The sequence below is a fragment of the Gymnodraco acuticeps genome, unplaced genomic scaffold (assembly GCF_902827175.1).
Source record: "Gymnodraco acuticeps unplaced genomic scaffold, fGymAcu1.1, whole genome shotgun sequence".
NCBI lineage: Eukaryota > Metazoa > Chordata > Actinopteri > Perciformes > Bathydraconidae > Gymnodraco > Gymnodraco acuticeps.
In genome coordinates, this window is record NW_022990304.1 from 542,257 (window position 1) to 563,410 (window position 21,154).

Consider the following 21,154-nt stretch of genomic DNA (forward strand, 5'->3'; position numbering starts at 1 on the left):
AAAATAGTTGAAATTGAGCGTAAAACTATATCAAACACCACATGCATGGCAATTAACCAATTTTTTGCCCGCTATTTAAATTGACTTTGGTTAGTTAATAAAAATATTGATATTATATATATATATATATATATATATATATATAATTGATGCAGTCTTTCTGAACACTTTTTTAAAAAAAATACTGCAAATGAAGAATATTTTAAATTTTAACTTACGTTGAAAATATTTGTGAAAGGATACATTCTTCATGGGCTTCAATGGCTCTAGTAACGGGTGTTTTATGGTTGCTTGTATTATCCTCAGATAGTGATTTGTTTAAATAACTACTGACATTTTAATAAATATTGCAAAAAAGGCATATAACCTGGCCGGCTTAGCAGTCTGTATTTCTTCAAGCACCACAAGATTCAGAGTTTATAAAGTACAATTCTGGGCCATTGATTGTGTCATTTCTCCAAACACATACAGTGACAATGCCTGTTTTGAAGCCTTAAAATGGTGCAGGAAAAGGACTTTACATTGTATTATACTTAAAGACAGGGCTATTCAGTTAAGAGAAGAGAAAAAGGAAAGCAAATTGTTATAATGGGTGATGTAACATTAATGACAGACATAATATGAGGTCCTTGGCACTGTGTGATCATGGGGCATCACCCTTACAGCATCAGGACAATATCATTGGAGTCAGACACTGGAAGTGTGCTGGGACTGATGGAAGGATGAGGCTGATGAGACTGAAGAATCTGTGACGAATTAGCGGCTGAGAAATAATCATATATTAAAAGACAGCAGCATCATAAGAGGCCAACAAGAGTGACAGAGTGGGTCAGTGTGCAGTCTACCATCCTCTTAAAATACTCTGTCCAACAATATCAGTCTCATGAAGAAAGGTTTTTTTAACGCTTATTCAAAATAGCAGAGAAACATGCATTCTTGTTCTCAGGAGGGAACATTGACAGAGGATTGTTGGAAAAGTACACAGTAAGTACTTCATAGTACTTGTGGGGGTAGTTTCAGTAGTACTGAGTCCAACAGGATCAACCTCACGAAGAACTAATGGAAATAAAAAATAATTCCCTCATCAAATTTAGCAGAAGTGGCTTGATTTTGTTCTCAGCAGGGGACTTTGACAGAGTATTTCTCAAAAAATACACAGTAAAAGTACTTCAACGTATTGTAAGTAGTAGGCTAACTAATACAAAGTCAAACAGTATCAATTTCATTAAGAACTAATGGTAACATTATATTTTGTATCTATCTATCCATTTTCTGGGCTCAATATGTGTCTTGGCCGTTTTCGTTGTGATCGCTAAATTCCCCTTGTTTATAATAATCACCGGTCCTTCAGCAGGATACTGTAGTGATTCAAAGTGTGATTTTAACAAACGAGTGCTTTTGCTTTGAAATCACTTCCGTGAGTTTCGCCCCGCCCCTCATTCCAATGACCATTTGACCATTTAGTAAGGTAAAAAGCAAAAAGCAAAAACGCCTCTCAGACGCTCTTCCGTTTACGTGTTTAATAAAGAAAAACAATTGGACGGTAGATACACGGATTCTCCGGTCCACATTAATACAAATGATCCCAATACGTATGATTGTATGAACTATGACAATATCTTAAAATCAATACAGATGTATTTATTATAAACGTTAGTCCTTAACATCTGTCACTGTGTATATCACCATTCAAACATCTTTTAAAAGTTGAACAAACCCCACACAGCTCAGTAAAGACTGTGAGATGTTGACTTTATTTGATCATTTCAGTAAAAACTAACGTTCATATTTCTCTTTTTGATTATAATACTGATGAACGTTCAAAACAAAGCACTTTGGCAACTTACCACATACGTTTTAAAATGCGTAATAAGCACCGTAACTTTCATGATATCATTTCTCTGTCATAATCGTTTGTTTCCGTGAACGTCCGACCGTTGTGTGACGACAAATGCTGCGGCTGCAAGGCATTGTGGGGCAGCATTTTCTCCTCTCCTTTCGGTGAGGGAGGTCGAGTGGTTCCTAAGCTAAAGGAGGTTATAAATGAAGTTTGAAACCTCGGCTGAAGTCGAATAGTCCATTTAGCTTAGGAACCTTCCTAACGGAGTGAAATTACCGGGAAGTCCCTCAGTGGCAGCCATGATAAGAGCCGTTCCAATTCTCTAGATCAGTGCTTCTCAAACTTTTTTCAGTAATGTACCCCCTTTGAAACATTTTCTCAGCCAAGTACCCCCTGACCGACCCCGGACATTTTTGACAGAAAAAGCCAGTATAAATAATTACAATATAGTGATGTTCCAACTAAGGATATTTTCATCTTTATGCATGAAAAAAACATTTTTCCAAGGAGTTTTTCAATTGAATTAATATATGTTTAACAAACCAATGAACAAAATGATATATTATTAAAAACCATAAATACAATACACAAATGTAACATGTTTATATGAGGACCCCCTTAGTGGTTCTAGGAATATTTTATATACAATTGTGTTTTCTATTTAACTTATTGTACTAAGATTATTTTTGTAATCATGCATGGTATTTTTTTAATTAACCTTTTTATTTTATTTACCTCACGTAACCCCTGCAGTACCCCAACGTACCCCTAGGGGTCCGCGTACCCCCATTTGAGAATCACTGCTCTAGATGATAGGAAAGGAGGTTTCTAACTTCCTTTATAACCTCCTTTAGCTTAGGAACCACTGGACCTCCCTCGACGAAAGGGCCTTGCAGCCGCAGCATTTGTCGTCACACAACAGTCGGCCGTTCACGGAAACAACCGATTATGACCGAGAAATGATATCATGAAAGTTACGGTGCTTATTAAGCATTTTAAAACGTATGTGGTAAGTTGCCAAAGTGCTTTGTTTTGAACGTTCATCAGTATCATAATCAAAAAGAGAAATATGAACGTTAGTTTTTACTGAAATGATCAAATAAAGTCAACATCTCAGTCTTTACTGAGCTGTGTGGGGTTTGTAAAACTTTTAAAAGATGTTTGAATGGTGATATACACAGTGATAGATGTTAAGGACTAACGTTTATAATAAATAAATTTGTATTGATTTTAAGATCTTTTCATACAATCATACGTATTGGGATCATTTGTATTAATGTGGACCGGAGGGAGAGGGTGACGAGCATAAGTTTCACTTTCATTTTTTATTTCATTACATTACATTACATTGCATTTAGCTGACGCTTTTATCCAAAGCGACTTACAATAAGTACATTCGACCAGGAAGACACAACCTGAAGAAAACAGAATCATATAAGTACATCAGGTTTCATAGAGCCAATACATTTCAAGTGCTACTCAACTGGCTTTAGGTAAGCCAGTCCTTTATTAGTATATAAGTGCTTTGTTAATAGTTCTATCGCTCGAAGTGGAGTCGAAAGAGATGAGTTTTCAGTTTGCGCCGGAAGGTGTGTAAGCTATCTGCTGTCCTGATGTCAATGGGGAGCTCATTCCACCATCTTGGAGCCAGGATAGCAAACCCACGTGTTTTTGCCGATGGGAACTTGGGTCCCCCTCGCAGCGAGGGCGCAACGAGTCGTTTGGCTGATGCAGAGCGTAGTGCACGCGCTGGGGTGTACGGTTTAACCATGTCCTGGATGTAGGAATTTCAATTCCAACTTTGGTCATGAAGAATATGTTTCTCTGTTGTCCCCGTTCATAAAGCAAAGCAGCAGCATCAGAGCACAGAGTCTCTAGATGAGTTTACAGTAGTCCCTCGTTCTTATTAAACATCCATGTTGTAGTCCGCTGTAGAAAACTGTAGTTTCCATGGTTACCCCACAGCAGCAGACGCACACAATGACGTCCGCTGGCGCATCATAAACACGTCGGATAGTGAAAGTGCATTCGGATTCTCTAAAGTACTGCAGTCTCTTCTCCTAAGTCCTTTTGAATTCTCCTATCCACTATCCCTTAACCCCGTGACGTTTCACTTAGAGGTCAAGGAATAGACGATAGGGTTAGACGTTAGGAGCTGATTTTTGGATTATCCGACCGCAGCCCTCCTTTCCTTTCATGTAGAGAATTCGAACGGCACTTATCATGGCTGCCACTGAGGGACTTCCGGGTCATTTCACTCGGTTAAGAAGGTTCCTAAGCTAAATGGACTATTCGACTTCAGCCTAGGGCCCTTTCTCATTTCACTAATTTCCGGATCCTCCTTGGATGTATTTCCGGCAATGGTGATGTTTACAAGAGTCGTGACGCATGGCCGGATTTATCTCAGCCAATGACAGCTCTGCATGCATCCCCTGGATATTATTTTATTAACTGCTTTCATCGCGACGCGATGTTTACAGTGAGAACAGCTGTGCGGTCCGTGCAGAAAGCAGAGCAGTGTGTATAATATATATCACTCAGTATAACAGGCCTACTCTCTTTATTTGTATGCTTTAGTTTAGATATCTACAAACAAAGAGTCGATATTTTTCTAAAAACATTTAGTGCTTCACATAATAAAATACGCAACGGCTGTATCCTGATATATATCATGCTTTAGGACAGGGGTGGGCAAACTTTTTGGCTCGGGGGAGTTGTCAACTGATCACCATCTGGTGGTGAGTTGGGTTGAGTGGCGGGGGAAGCCTCTGGATAGACCTGGTAAGCCCAAACGTGTAGTTCGGGTGAACTGGGAACGTCTGGAGGAGGCCCAAGTTCAGGAGGCCTTCAACTCACACCTCCGGCGGAGCTTTTCAGGCATTCCTGTGGAGGTTGGGGACATTGAACCAGAGTGGTCGGTGTTCAAAGCCTCTATTGCCGAAGCAGCGGCGGGGAGCTGTGGTCTCAAGGTCCTAGGTGCCTCAAGGGGCGGTAACCCTCGAACCTCCTGGTGGACACCGGTGGTCAGGGAAGCCGTCCGACTGAAGAAGGAGGCCTTCAGGGATTTGTTATCCCGGGGGACTCCTGAGGCAAAGCCCCGGGGGTGGATGAGATCCGCCCAGAAATGCTGAAGGCTCTGGGTGTTGAGGGACTGTCATGGTTGACACGTCTCATCAACATTGCGTGGAAGTCAGTACCGAAGGAGAGGCAGACCGGGGTTGTGGTTCCCCTTTTTAAAAAGCGGGATCAGAGGGTGTGTGCCAATTACAGAGGCATCACACTACTCAGCCTCCCCGGGAAAGTTTACTCTAAGGTACTCGAAAGGAGGGTCAGGCCGATTGTCGAACCTCAGATTGAGGAGGAACAATGCGGATTCCGTCCTGGTCGTGGAACGACGGATCAGCTTTTTACTCTCGCAAGGATCCTGGAGGGGGCCTGGGAGTACGCTTATCCGGTCTACATGTGTTTTGTAGACTTGGAGAAGGCGTATGACCGGGTTCCCAGGGAGTTACTGTGGGAGGTGCTGCGGGAGTATGGGGTGAGGGGGTCTCTACTCAGGGCCATCCAATCTCTGTACTCCCAAAGCGAGAGCTGTGTCCGGGTCCTCTGCAGTAAGTCGGACCCATTTCCGGTGAGGGTTGGCCTCCGCCAGGGCTGCGCTTTGTCACCAATCCTGTTTGTAATATACATGGATTGGATTTCGAGGCGTAGTCGTGGGGGAGGGGGTCTGCAGTTCGGTGGACTAAGGATTGCACCACTGCTTTTTGCAGATGATGTGGTTCTGATGGCTTCATCGGTCTGCGACCTTCAGCACTCACTGGATCGGTTCGCAACCGAGTGTGAAGCGGCTGGGATGAGGATCAGCACCTCCAAATCTGAGGCCATGGTTCTCAGCAGGAAACCGATGGACTGTCCACTCCAAGTAGGGAATGAGTCCTTACCCCAAGTGAAGGAGTTCAAGTATCTCTGGGTCTTGTTCTCGAGTGAACAATGGAGCGTGAGATGGGCCGGAGAATCGGAGCAGCGGGAGCGGTACTGCAGTCGCTTTACTGCACCGTTGTGACGAAAAGGGAGCTTAGCCAGAAGGCAAAGCTCTCTGTCTACCGGGCCATTTTCGTTCCTACCCTCAACTATGGTCATGAAGGATGGGTCATAACCGAAAGAACGAGATCGCGGATACAAGCGACCGAGATGGGTTTTCTCCGCAGGGTGGCTGGTGTCTCCCTTAGGGATAAGGTGAGAAGTTCGGTCATCCGGGAGGGACTCGGAGTTGAGCCGCTCCTCCTTCGCGTCAAAAGGAGCCAGTTGAGGTGGTTCGGGCACCTAGTTAGGATGCCACATGGGCGCCTCCCTAGGGAGGTGTTCCAGGCACGTCCAGCTGGGAAGAGACCAAGGGGTAGACCTAGGACCAGGTGGAGGGATTATATCTCTTCGCTGGCCTGGGAGCGCCTTGGGATCCCCCAGTCAGAGCTGGTTGATGTGGCCAGGGAAATGAAAGTTTGGGGCTCTCTGCTGGAACTGCTACCCCCGCAACCCGACCACGGATAAGCGGAAGAAGATGGATGGATGGGCCACTATGAGTTTTAAAATTTGACAGACGGGCCGGGCCAGTAGCAGATCGGTGAAAAAATATTTAGCTGTCCACTACTCATTAAACACTCGACACTCATTTTCGACTTTTCTTTTCTTTGTTCCACTCATTGTTACAGATGCAGGTGGAACGGGGAATTAGGTTCAAAGGTGAATTATTGCGTCATTACGTCATCGTTTGCGTCATGACGTAACCGTTTACGTGCCTTCTTATGACCCACACAGCGTTTTACGTCGCTAATTTTCTCCGCAACACCGCTCACAACATCAATAGAGGACTGCGTCTGGTAGTTTTCAATCATATGAAACCAGATTAAATTAAAGAACTACTTCTCCAACCATATAGGCTACCTTTCTCCAGAGTGCCGTGGTTCATTGTTTATTAATGTGGTTCAGCTACATTATCGCCCGCTGCAGTGCTGCTCGTGCACCGGAGTTTAGTCTACTGTTAACTCGTGGCAGCGGCCGCTGTATAGTATTCACTGTCCGACTGTCACACAAGCAGCTGATACATATCCCCCATCCCCATAAGTGAATGTGTTTCAGCCTGAATTGACGCTCTTTGGCATCACAACGCGGTTATGAAAGTTTCTCTGGGATTCTACAGGTGATGTTAGCATAGCAACCTAAGCTAATCAGACTATATTGACTACTTGTTGCTATCAAAATTCATCCTGAAATATTTGTGATCTTTGTAAACGTTGTGATCTTGAGTTGAATCAGTTCCTGTGGGTTTTATTGGTCTGGCTGCACATCATGAGTTAGTGTAGATGGAGCAGAGTTTCAGATGTGAAGTCACCTCTTTATTATTGAAGTAGAAGCACGTTGTCTTTCATATTAATGAGAGATCTTTTCACTTTTTCTCTCTTACAGCTTTTACCTGTTGGAGTTTCCACTTTCTAACCTTCTTCAGCTCTGAACAGATTATTAAACCTGGAGATATTTCAAATTGGAACTTTGTTTTCTAAAGTTACATCATGTTTTCTTTATTCAGACTGGAGGACTGCAGCTTGTCAAGGATGAGCTCTTATTATCTGGCCTCAGCTCTGAAGTCCAACCCCTCCCATCTGAGGGATCTGGATCTGAGTAGCAACAAACTTCAGGATTATGAAGTGAAGCTGCTGAGTGATCTTCTGGAGAGTCCAGACTGCAGACTGGAGACTCTCAGGTCAGTTCTCCATCTTTTACTTCTTTGCTGAGATGAAGAGAGTTGTGTTGACTCTGAGCTGCAGACATCAGGCTGATATCACACTGATCCTCACTGAGCATCTTAGTGCTGACTCTCCTACCCTGCATAATTCACTCATCTTAAACACCTGAAACTCATCTTATATTCTGCAGCACGCTTTTAATAAATTATATAAAAAATACAACAAATGCATATTTATATTAAAACTCCCAAACACTAATATTTTTCAGTTTTCTGAAGCTGCGTGATGCTTTTACTGACTGAATAGTTCAAACTGAAGATGCTGTGATTTGATGACTCCATTATTCCTAATATAAATATTCTGGACATTTGTCTTCACATTTCTTCAAAACTCCTCCTGAAATATTTGTGATCTTTGTGAACTTTGAGATCTTGAGTTGAATCAGTTTCTGTGGGTTTTATTGGTCTGGCTGCACATCATGAGTTAGTGTAGATCAGGGGTCACCAACCTTTTTAGGGTGAGGGCTACTTTCAAAAAATAAAACAAGTCGGGGGCTACTTTTACTGCTCTTTTTATTGTTTTTTTGCAGTGTATAATTTTAGCACATTTTAACATTATGATGTGCTGACCTTTAACCTTTGTGTGCTGTTTGGGTCTGTGGGACCCGTTTTCAGTGTTTACTAAAATAACATGTATTCAATTTAATTATTTTAACCTGCTTTATTTGGGGGTGGACCTCACCTCCTCTAGGGGGGTCCTCACCTCCTCTAGGGGGGTCCTCACCTCCTCTAGGGGGTCCTCACCTCCTCTAGGGGGGTCCTCACCTCCTCTAGGGGGGTCCTCACCTCCTCTAGGGGGTCCTCACCCCCTCTAGGGGTCCGGGGGCATGCTCCCCTGGGAAGATGTTTTTTTAAATGTTGAAGTTAAATGCATCAATCTGGTGCACTTTGAGAATTGAAGTAACGTGTTATAGCAGAAAGTTTAATACAGTGTGTTTCTGGTATATTAATTGTATTATGTCACCTGATATATAAGAAGTGTGTTTTTATATATTCATGTGTGTACTTAATTACTTTGTATTTAATAGTAGCAGTCTGTATAACAAGAAGCTGGAAATATGAGAAGTGAAACATCCCTATTAGGAGTAGTGGAGATGTGAGAGATGAGATATCCTTATTTGGACACAGCGTGGCAAACATCTGGAGGAGAGCAGGGTAGGATGTGTGTGTGTTCATTGCAGTGGCTATATATATGCTGTATAATTACTGCTCAACTATACCTGTGTTTGTGTTTTATTGATTTCTCTCTGTTTTATTCTTTCATGTTGTGAGTACTAAATTGCCACAACATTGTGAAGTAGTTGGCTTAAATCTGCTTAATTACTCTGTATGAAGGAGGAGCAGTTTTGCATGACAGGAGACTAGAGAGGTGGGAGAGGAGACTTTCTTATTTAGACACAGCATGTCAAGTATCTGGAAGGTTACCTGTCTAAAATATGTGTGTGATATTAAAGTAACTGATATGTATTACTTGTATTGGCCAACTATAAACAGCTATGTCGTAAACATATCTTTAAGATACCAAAAGTATGTGAAACTGTGTGTGTATTGAACTGATGGGGAAGGGGGCCGGAGAGAAGGAAGTCTATGCAAAAAATACCTCAAACTGAAGAGACTCTTATTTCAGGGTCATCTCGGCTGGCTCACGCTGATTCGCTGCGACAGGCTATCGTTTTTATATCTCCCAATAGATGGGCCCTATGGGAGGAGCATCCTACACAACTCCTCCCCGTTGTTCTTACATGTATCCCTGTTGTGTGCTTTGTCCGGCCTCTTTTTCTACTGCTGCCAAGATAGTAAGATCTAACAGCACACGAACCAGAGCAGGGGTACCCCTTTTAACTTGTAATGTTGTTCTTTTACCATTAAAACAGATTATAGTTTAACCTTTCTCCTGGTGCTTTGAATTCCTTCTTTTATAAATCTGACCAGCTCATCAAAGGACACGCGGAGCCGAGGTGGGTTTCAGACCACATATTGCTTCAACAACTTTGAGCACAACATGAATGTATGGATACAGCTCTCAGCACTCAGATGAAAGGGAGCTGTATACTTTTCAATAATCCAAACATCTTTAGAATATGATCACAACCAATAACAAATCATTTAAACTGGTTTATTCTTATCTTACCTAGTTACCATTCTGTCTTTTCATTTATGCATATTTTACTAATCACTCCCCTTTTTAAACTGTTTTTTTTACTGTCCTATAGTACACATTGGAATGATTTCTTACTCTATCTATATTAAATAGATAAAGGTGTGCTCTCCCTAGCTCTCTATCCCTCTCTCCCTCCCTCCCTCTCTGTCTCACTCGCTCACAGACGCTCCTCCGTGGCGATGACGGCTTGCGTTAAAAAATAATAATAAACATATTTGTAAAGTGGGGAGACACAAACGGGATTTCCAAAAGAGTGGGGGACATGTCCCCCCTGTCCCCAGTGGAGATTACGCCATGCGTGTGTGTGTGCGTCAAGTGGAATAAATATATATGCAAGTTGCAACACACAGAGTAAAACTCTGGCCCTCATGTGCTGTATAGGCTGGCATGACAGGCTGTTCAATGGGGCTGATGTGTAGATTCTGCCAGAAGGAAAATCAGCGGGGAGGGGCCACATTGCTTTTCTTCCCGACTGCAACGCTGGTCCCGCAAATCAAGCAAGAACGTGATTGGTCGATATTCATTGTGGGGGTGGGGGAGGAAGGGTAGATATATGTTAGATAGATATAGAGTTGTAGTAAGTAGATAGAGTTCGCTATGATTTAGGTTTCGTTTATGCATAGGGGAGATCATTTGAATTACATTTCCTTTTTTGTTTTGTGTATTTTATACATTTTGGATTTGCTTGGCGAGCTATTTTTAGAATATTCCCCCTGCGGGCGACTCACGTTGCCCCTGCGGGCGACTAAGTGCCGGCACCGTGTTGGCTACCCTTGGTGTAGATGGAGCAGAGTTTCAGATGTGAAGTCACCTATTTATTATTGAAGGAGAAGCACGTTGTCTTTCATATTAATGAGAGATCTTTTCACTTTTTGTCTCTTACAGTTTTTACATGTTTTGAGTTTCCACTTTCTAACCTTCTTCAGCTCTGAACAGATTATTAAACCTGGAGTTATTTTAAACAGGAACTTTGTTTTCTAAAGTTACATCATGTTTTCTTTATTCAGACTTAAGGACTGCAGCTTGTCAAGGACGAGCTGTTTTCATCTAGCCTCAGCTCTGAAGTCCAACCCCTCCCATCTGAGGGATCTGGATCTGAGTAGCAACAAACTGCAGGATTATGATGTGGAGGTTCTGAGTGACTTTCTGAAGAGTCCAGACTGCAGACTGGAGACTCTCAGGTCAGTTCTCCATCTTTTACTTCTGTGCTGAGATGAAGACAGTTGTGTTGACTCTGAGCTGCAGACATCAGGCTGATATCATTCTGATCCTCACTGAGTATCTTAGGGGTGTGACGGTGTACGTACGGGCCCTTCGGTTCGGTACAAGTGTGTACCAAAGTGTGTACCGAAGTGTACTGAACGAATATAACGTTAAACGTAAACAATTGAGAACGTGAACAACTTTTGGAAGTAATCTCAGGTGCTGCGTCGCAGCATTCAGAGTAATTTGCTCACATTGGGTTCAACGCGTCATAGAGCGAGCAAGTCATTTCATTGGACGAGAGGCATACTATGAGAGCTGGTCACAGGGATGCGTTCAAATGTAGTCAGTAATTTGAGGAACTGTCGAAATGGCGAACGCAGATAAAGTTGAGCTCGAAAATCCTCCAGCATCATTGAAGTCTCCGGTTTGGGAACATTTTGGTTTCGCAGTTACGTACAAGGATGAGAGACAAAGACAGGTGGACCGAACCAAAGCTGTTTGTCGGCATTGTTCAACTAAAATAGGTTACGCGGCTGGCAATACATTAAACTTGCACACTCATTTGAAAAGGCATCACCGAACGTGAATATCACCGGTACCAAAAGAAAAAAGACTGAAGTGCAAACCCAACTCCCACTGCATGTAAGCCTCCACCACTCGCAGAGAGTTCAGACCGAGCCAAAGCTATTACAAACGCCACATATCCTTATGTTGCCATGTTAGCAAAGCGCTACCTGGCTGTATCTGCTACCTCTGTCCCTAGAGAGGGTGTTCTCCACAGCAGGAGACATTGTTAGTTTCAGCAGATCTGCCCTTTCGGCAAGCAATGTGGACAAGTTCATCTTTCTTTAAAAAAACATGAAATACAATGACAAGCAAGTCCTAATGTCAAGCTGGCTGCTCAGGTGCTAGTACAGTTAAAATACAGATTATTTCAGTTAATCGAAATGCTCCACCTTAATGTTTATTTTATTATATGTTGTATTTATTTGAGTGAATATTCACAGTTTAATAATAAATAAAAACCCAAAACTAATAGTTTATGTTTTGTGAGTACCAGTGGTGGCGCCAGGGTATGGCTGGCGTAGGCTACAGCCATACCAAGAAAGGGCTTAGCCCCACCTTAGCCCCACCATGAAAAATGATGTTAAAGTAAGCAAAATAAAGTCCGCCAACTCGCGCGGAGTAAATTGCACAGACAGCGGTTAGTAAGATTGATTTCAGTAGCCACTTGTCCACTTGTCTGGAAATACAGAAGACTAGAAACGGTTTTGAAAACTTTTGTCACGTAGTGATCGTCTTCTCAATAGAACATCTTTGATAATGTCTTCTGGCCAATCAGAATCAAGATAACGGCGTGGTGTTGTTGCAGGAAGTCCCGACGGAGAATACTTTTGCTGTAGTACATCTCTATATACATCGATACAACATTACGTGTTGATAGAAATCAATACGTAATGAAATAAGACCCCACGGTTTGATGATTGATAGGTGTGTGGGCTGTCTTCATTTTGACGCACAGAACAAAGGGGGCTATCCACCCTTATCCACAATGTAAAGTAATTCACAGCCTCTTCCCTCTTCTCTCTGTGAGGAGCAGCAGGTTCAGCTTTCAGAACAAAGTAACAACAAACTAAAATGGCATTCATTTTTTAAAATATGTCGTGGAGTAATAGATTTATTTATGTTTCTTCTCAAGAGAGTACCAGAATGTGTATTTGATGTTAGTATTTCAAAAAATCTCCTGGGGGACAATCCCCCCAGACCCCCCTGCAGGGGTTGGGTTTTCAGCATGTCAACTCTTTCACCTGTGGAGAAATTGCAGGATTGGCTCCAGGTCGCCCTTTTTATTTACTACAAGACAAATGTGTTTTTTATTTCATACAGTTCAATTTGGATTGAGACAGGGAAATAATCTAAACCTCACGCGTGGCGTTTCACTGTCAAGGGCAGCGTGTATGTAATTACATTGCAAATACTGACCTGAGCCCCACCACTGTGTGGGTTAGCCCTACCATAGATTACCCAACACAAATACTCTGGAGCCGCCACTGGTGAGTACTAGTACAGTAAAGTTCAAATACAGATTATTTCAGTTCATCGAAATGCTGCATCTTAATTTTTATTATATTTTGTATTTATTTGAGTAAATACATTATTCACAGTTTAATAATAATTTTTAAAAAACATCAAATATTTAATGGATTGTGATAATTTTTTATGCTGTACCGAAAACGTACCGAACCGAACCGTGACCTAAAAACCGAGGTACGTACCGAACCGAAATGTTTGTGAACCGTTACACCCCTAGAGTATCTTAATGCTGAGAATCCTACACAGCATAATTCACTCATCTTAAACACCTGAAACTCATCTTATATTCTGCAGCATGCTTTAAATAAATTATAAAGTACATATTTATATTAAAACGTTTTCTGAAGCTGCACGATGCTTTTACTGACTGAATAGTTCAAACTGAAGATGCTGTGATTTGATGACTCCACTATTCCTAATATAAATATTCTGGATATTTGTCTTCACATTTCTTCAAAATTCATCCTGAAATATTTGTGATCTTTGTAAACGTTGTGATCTTGAGTTGAATCAGTTCCTGTGGGTTTTATTGGTCTGGCTGCACATCATGAGTTAGTGTAGATGGAGCAGAGTTTCAGATGTGAAGTCACCTCTTTATTATTGAAGTAGAAGCACGTTGTCTTTCATATTAATGAGAGATCTTTTCACTTTTTCTCTCTTACAGCTGTTACCTGTTGGAGTTTCCACTTTCTAACCTTCTTCATCTCTGAACAGATTATTAAACCTGGAGTTATTTCAAATTGGAACTTTGTTTTCTAAAGTTACATCATGTTTTCTTTATTCAGACTTAAGGACTGCAGCTTGTCAGGGACGAGCTGTTTTCATCTAGCCTCAGCTCTGAAGTCCCATCTGAGGGATCTGGATCTGAGTAGCAACAAACTGCAGGATTATGATGTGGAGGTTCTGAGTGACTTTCTGAAGAGTCCAGACTGCAGACTGAAGACTCTCAGGTCAGTTCTCCATCTTTTACTTCTGTGCTGAGATGAAGACAGTTGTGTTGACTCTGAGCTGCAGACATCAGGCTGATATCATTCTGATCCTCACTGAGTATCTTAGGGGTGTGACGGTGTACGTACGGGCCCTTCGGTTCGGTACAAGTGTGTACCGAAGTGTACTGAACGAATATAACGTTAAACGTAATAAATAGAGAACGTGAACAACTTTTAGGAAGTAATCTCAGGTGCTGCGTCGCAGCATTCAGAGTAATTTGCTCACATTGGGTTCAATGCGTCATAGAGCAAGCAAGTCATTTCATTGGACGAGAGGCATACTATGAGAGCTGGTCACAGGGATGCGTTCAAATCATAGACTGTATATATAAATGGACGTAGGGTCCGTGACGTCACCCATAGGATTCTGCAGAGTTGCCGTGAAGCCCTTAGTAGGCGGAGTCGGCCACTAACGGCTCGACAGTGACGCCAGAGTTCAACTCCGCCTTCTCCAAATAAGGGCAAAGAGGCGGAGCCGAGGCGGGACCTGCTGCCACCGAGCTGGAAGTTCCAGAGCTAGCTGAAGCTACCAAGCTAAGCTAACATGCTCCCCATCTGCCGTCGCATTTTACGTTTCTAAGGTAAGCGGACATGAAACTATTCAGCAAAACTATAAATAATAATCTAAGTTATTGAGCTTTTAGCATAATACTTCAGAATCTTAAAACCCCTTAACGTTTGTATGCAATTGTGCTAAATTCAACTCTGGAATCAAGCAAATATTAATATGTTTGCATGACATTAGTTATTTATATTTTGATATCACTTAACTATACGTTTAATACATTTAAGTCAAGCTAAGGTACATGTGATGGTAGCTAGTTAGCGCTCTTACCTGTGAGGCCTCCTCCAAACAGCATAATAACCAGACTGTATCATTAAAACTAAGTACCAGTTATAGATCCTTGACTTTAGACAAACAATTCAGAAGACAAAATGTATTTAAAGACCAATCTTTATTTGAATGTGCCTCTTAACCTGAGATATTAGTTATACAGTAATAGTATTGACAATCTAAAAAAACTGAGCAACTCAACAGTCAACTTTATGTTTCTTATTGTCTAAAGCATTTATTATTTTCATTTTCCCAATCTCATATTCAGTGTGGACGGATTGAGACAGTCTGGTGTCCAGAGAGCTGCAGAGACTTCAGGGAGAAACCTCCGTGTGGTGGACGTCCTGTCTGTTGGTTTGGAGAGGACTGAGGGTCTTTCCTCTGCGAGGAGGACCAGGCCTGATGGAGGAGCCCATGCTGGGCAAAGCTGATACCAACTACACAGGCCTAGTCGGTCACTTTATTTGACTAAATGTGTTTAATACATTTAATAGGTTTACACCTTCTGTCCATATGTGCTTTTTATTTAAAACATTTGATTAACTTTTGGTTCACATTTCAATAAATTGTATTTGCTCTCCTTTTGTCCATTATTCTTACTGAAAATGTTAGATTACACATTCACATCTGACTGAAGATTGGCCCCATTTATTTGTGACGTTGCAAAACAAGGTACATGTTGTGAAGCTCATAAAGTGAGGCAAATAGAAATAATCAGCTGATGGAGTGTAGATGTGGAAATAGCTGCATTCGATCAGCTGACTGTTTTTACAATAAAAGTAGTTTCTTAGTGAATGTCCTGTACTGGTCTTAAAATCTCATAACATCAGCTTTTAATGTTCCTCTTGGATGTTCTTCTTGACCCTCAGAGAAGGAGAAAATGTCCTGTCTTTCAGGCATGTCCTTTCCTAACAAAAATGACAGGAAACATAAAACATATTATTGCAGAACAAGTGTGTTATTTATGAAAGCGGTGTGTTTGTGTGTTTAGGGGCTGTAGATATAATTATTTTGTAATTGTAATGTTTTTTTTTTTATTTCAACAATGAGCTACAAAGACAAACAGATTATGAATGAACAGTATGAAGTTCATCAACATTGAAATATATGTTATTATCAAAATAATATTTAACTGTTATCAAAACGTAGTGCAGCTGTAGAAGCTTGCTCTGTTGTCTCACTGAAAGAATCACTTTACCACGTTTTTTACAGACAATATTGAGAGATAAATAGTAGCAGTTCTCACTATGTGTTAAATATCTTTGCCTTCAATACATTAAATTAGAAAGCTGACAAAGTCATATTGCTTGTTAACATCTAAATGTAACTTTTTGCATGGAAAAAACCCTCAACTTAACTGATGTGTAGGTGATCTAGTATTTAGTATTGTTTAATGGAATGTATATCAGTGTATTCAAGTCAATACTTCATTCATTTAAACCAATATCTTTCTTGATTCTTTGTACAGTATGAAAAAAGAGTCTTTGTACCTGAGCTGAAGTTCACTGCTGTGAGGAGTCCAGTTCTGTCTCTCACTCTCTGGTCCAGCCTGTCTGCATCACCTGGACACTTTAAACAAACAGAGATATATATATATATGTAAAGTACCATGTGTACAAACAATATAACTGATTCTCTTCTGTTGAACATGTTGGATTGTGTATTGTCCGAGTCAGGGGCCTTTTTATTTTACTGTAACTTTGGAAGTTGTGTTACCAATGCTTACTGTTTATTTGATACCCATTTGGTAATACAATTAATAAAAACAACAAGGTTTGGGTTCGTTCTTCAGATGACTGTGACGTTAACGTGTAAGCTCAATAATGAACTCCAGCTCAACCAACCATATTGTAATATCTAAGTAATCATCTTGAAATATGACATTAATAATTGTAATATACACACATCTTATTGTGAGGTTGATTTCACATACATTACTTCGACATAAGCTTGTCTACATACTTGAGCATAGCCAATTTAAATTAACCTTAGATGCATACAGTTCTACCTACATAATAAAATATCTCTAAGTTACAAGGATGTAACCTTATTTTATCAACCTCAAACAGAAGCCGTTTGTTCAACAGTATTATCCCACTTAACACTTGTCTATTTCGTTGTAACCTTTATATATACAGTCTATGATTTTAACTTGGAGGCTACGACTACAATCGTTAGCACCGATGTAGCTACCACTAGCTTACATGCTAACCCAAGCCTTACCATTCATTACGTAGCTGATTAAAATCATTAACACATAAATAGAGCACTAGAATTTCACTTACCGCAAAACCGCATTCATGCACCGTCTGTTTTAACCGCAGAGCGAGTCACAATAGTCCGATATATAAGCATGAAGAACAAACAACCACGGCCGGCTACAAGTTGTGTTTCCTGGATGAGCTGAGCAGGCAGAGTCCCTGTAGCTAGCTTCACGGAGCAGCTAGCAGAGAGACAAGAAGCTAACAGCGGCAGGCACTTGACAGAGCCGTCACTCAATGTGACCACGCCCTAATTTATGCACAAACTTTAAGACCTAATATAAATAAAAGGGTCGCGTTAGAAAACAATTCACTCACAGATCCATAATCATGAAGGTGGAATCTAACTATATCAATAATAAAATGTATGGAGCCAGGGGTAGAAACATGTTTTTTTCTGCTGTAAAGTTGGGCATTTTAACATGGGGGTCTATGGAAATTGCTCCTTTCTGCAGCCATCGCCTATCGGCCAATATATGAACTGCAGTGTGTGGCACTTCCGTATTGGCTTCCCGGCTCTACCCCACAGTTTGCCGCTTGGTTCATATGTAGTCAGTAATTTGAGGAACTGTCGAAATGGCGAACGCAGATCAAGTTGAGCTCGAAAATCCTCCAGCATCATTGAAGTCTCCGGTTTGGGAACATTTTGGTTTTGCAGTTACGTACAAGGATGAGGGACAAAGACAGGTGGACCGAACCAAAGCTGTTTGTCGGCATTGTTCAACTAAAATAGGTTACGCGGCTGGCAATACATTAAACTTGCACACTCTTGAAAAGGCATCACCGAACGTGAATATCACCGGTACCAAAAGACTGAAGTGCAAACCCAACTCCCGCTAGCATGTAAGCCTCCACCACTCGCAGAGAGTTCAGACCGAGCCAAAGCTATTAAAAACGCCAAGTATCCTTATGTTGCCATGTTAGCAAAGCGCTACCTGGCTGTGTCTGCTACCTCTGTCCCTAGAGAGGGTGTTCTCCACAGCAGGAGACATTGTTAGTGCCAGCAGATCTGCCCTTTCGGCAAGCAATGTGGACAAGTTCATCTTTCTTTAAAACAACATGAAAATACAATGACAAGCAAGTCCTAATGTCAAGCTGGCTGCTCAGGTGCTAGTACAGTTCAAATACAGATTATTTCAGTTCATCGAAATACTCCACCTTAATGTTTATTTTATTATATGTTGTATTTATTCGAGTGAATATTCACAGTTTAATAATAATTAAAAACACTAAACTAATAGTTTATGTTTTGTGAGTACCAGTGGTGGCGCCAGGGTATGGCTGGCGTAGGCTACAGCCATACCAAGAAATGGGTTAGCCCCACCTTAGCCCCACCTTGAAAAATGATGTTACAGTAAAGTAAGCTAAATAAAGTCCGCCAACTCGCGCGGAGTAAATTGCACAGACAGCGGTTAGTAAGATTGATTTCAGTAGCCACTTGTCCACTTGTGTGGAAATACAGAAGACTAGAAACGGTTTTGAAAACTTTTGTCACGTAGTGACAATAGAACATCTTTGATAATGTCTTCTGGCCAATCAGAATCAAGATAACGGCGTGGTGTTGTTGCAGGAAGTCCCGACGGAGAATACTTTTTCTGTAGTACATCTCTATATACATCGATACAACATTACGTGTTGATAGAAATCAACACGTAATGAAATAAGACCCCACGGTTTGATGATTGATAGGTGTGTGGGCTGTCTTCATTTTGACACACAGAACAATGGGGGCTATCCACCCTTATCCACAATGTAAAGTAATTCACAGCCTCTTCCCTCTTCTCTCTGTGAGGAGCAGCAGGTTCAGCTTTCAGAACAAAGTAACAAAACACAAAAATGGCATTCATTTTTTAAAATATGTCGTGTAGTAATAGATTTATTTATGTTTCTTCTCAAGAGAGTACCAGAATGTGTATTTGATGTTAGTATATCAAAAAATCTCCTGGGGGACAATCCCCCCAGACCCCCCTGCAGGGGTTGGGTTTTCAGCATGTCAACTCTTTCACCTGTGGAGAAATTGCAGGATTGGCTCCAGGTCGCCCTTTTTATTTACTACAAGACAAATGTGTTTTTTATTTCATACAGTTCAATTTGGATTGAGACAGGGAAATAATCTAAACCTCACGCGTGTCGTTTCACTGTCAAGGGGAGTGTGTATGTAATTACATTGCAAATACTGACCTGAGCCCCACCACTGTGTGGGTTAGCCCTACCATAGAGTACCCAACACAAATACTCTGGAGCCGCCACTGGTGAGTACTAGTACAGTAAAGTTCAAATACAGATTATTTCAGTTCATCGAAATGCTGCACCTTAATGTTTGTTATATTTTGTATTTATTTGAGTAAATACATTATTCACAGTTTAATAATAATTTTAAAAAAACAACTATTTTTTTTGTTTTGTGATCATTTTTTATGCTGTACCGAAAACGTACCGAACCGAACCGTGACCTAAAAACCGAGGTACGTATCGAACCGAAATGTTTGTGAACCGTTACACCCCTAGAGTATCTTAATGCTGAGAATCCTACACAGCATAATTCACTCATCTTAAACACCTGAAACTCATCTTATATTCTGCAGCATGCTTTAAATAAATTATAAAGTACATATTTATATTAAAACGTTTTCTGAAGCTACACGATGCTTTTACTGACTGAATAGTTCAAACTGAAGATGCTGTGATTTGATGACTCCACTATTCCTAATATAAATATTCTGGATATTTGTCTTCACATTTCTTCAAAATTCATCCTGAAATATTTGTGATCTTTGTAAACGTTGTGATCTTGAGTTGAATCAGTTCCTGTGGGTTTTATTGGTCTGGCTGCACATCATGAGTTAGTGTAGATGGAGCAGAGTCTCAGATGTGAAGTCACCTCTTTATTATTGAAGTAGAAGCACGTTGTCTTTCATATTAATGAGAGATCTTTTCACTTTTTCTCTCTTACAGCTTTTACCTGTTGGAGTTTCCACTTTCTAACCTTCTTCTTCTCTGAACAGATTATTAAACCTGGAGATATTTCAAACTGGAACTTTGTTTTCTAAAGTTACATCATGTTTTCTTTATTCAGACTTAAGGACTGCAGCTTGTCAGGGATGAGCTGTTTTCATCTAGCCTCAGCTCTGAAGTCCAACCCCTCCCATCTGAGGGATCTGGATCTGAGTAGCAACAAACTGCAGGATTATGATGTGGAGGTTCTGAGTGACTTTCTGAAGAGTCCAGACTGCAGACTGGAGACTCTCAGGTCAGTTCTCCATCTTTTACTTCTGTGCTGAGATGAAGACAGTTGTGTTGACTCTGAGCTGCAGACATCAGGCTGATATCATTCTGATCCTCACTGAGTATCTTAGGGGTGTGACGGTGTACGTACGGGCCCTTCGGTTCGGTACAAGTGTGTACCAAAGTGTGTACCGAAGTGTACTGAACGAATATAACGTTAAACGTAAAAAATTGAGAACATGAACAACTTTTTGGAAGTAATCTCAGGTGCTGCGTCGCAGCATTCAGAGTAATTTGCTCACATTGGGTTCAACGCGTCATAGAGCAAGCAAGTAATTTCATTGGACGAGAGGCATACTATGAGAGCTGGTCACAGGGATGCGTTCAAATGTAGTCAGTAATTTGAGGAACTGTCGAAATGACGAACGCAGATAAAGTTGAGCTCGAAAATCATCCAGCATCATTGAAGTCTCCGGTTTAGGAACATTTTTTGTTTTGCAGTTACGTACAAGGATGAAGGACAAAGACAGGTGGACCGAACCAAAGCTGTTTGTCGGCATTGTTCAACTAAAATAGGTTACGCGGCTGGCAATACATTAAACTTGCACACTCATTTGAAAAGGCATCACCGAACGTGAATATCACCGGTACCAAAAGACTGAAGTGCAAACCCAACTCCCGCTAGCATGTAAGCCTCCACCACTCGCAGAGAGTTCAGACCGAGCCAAAGCTATTACAAACGC

The 21,154-nt window shown here is 41.2% G+C and overlaps 1 protein-coding gene across 10 annotated transcripts in view; it reads left to right on the forward strand.

Annotated features, from left to right (window-relative positions):
• LOC117550326 (ribonuclease inhibitor-like) overlaps window positions 1-21,154 on the forward strand; it is a 65,900-nt gene that overhangs the window by 2,731 nt on the left and 42,015 nt on the right. For 8 of the 10 annotated variants that reach the window (XR_004569611.1, XM_034222704.1, XM_034222706.1 and 5 more), the window contains exons 2-5: window positions 7,425-7,598; window positions 10,809-10,982; window positions 13,887-14,051; window positions 20,263-20,436. Coding sequence is in view for 9 of the 10 variants with exons in the window: in XM_034222704.1 (XP_034078595.1) it covers window positions 7,450-7,598; window positions 10,809-10,982; window positions 13,887-14,051; window positions 20,263-20,436 (662 nt within the window). In the remaining variant the exon portion in view is untranslated. The remainder of the gene's footprint in view (window positions 1-7,424; window positions 7,599-10,808; window positions 10,983-13,886; window positions 14,052-20,262; window positions 20,437-21,154) is intronic. The other 2 variants (XM_034222705.1, XM_034222708.1) reach the window with 2 other exon arrangements.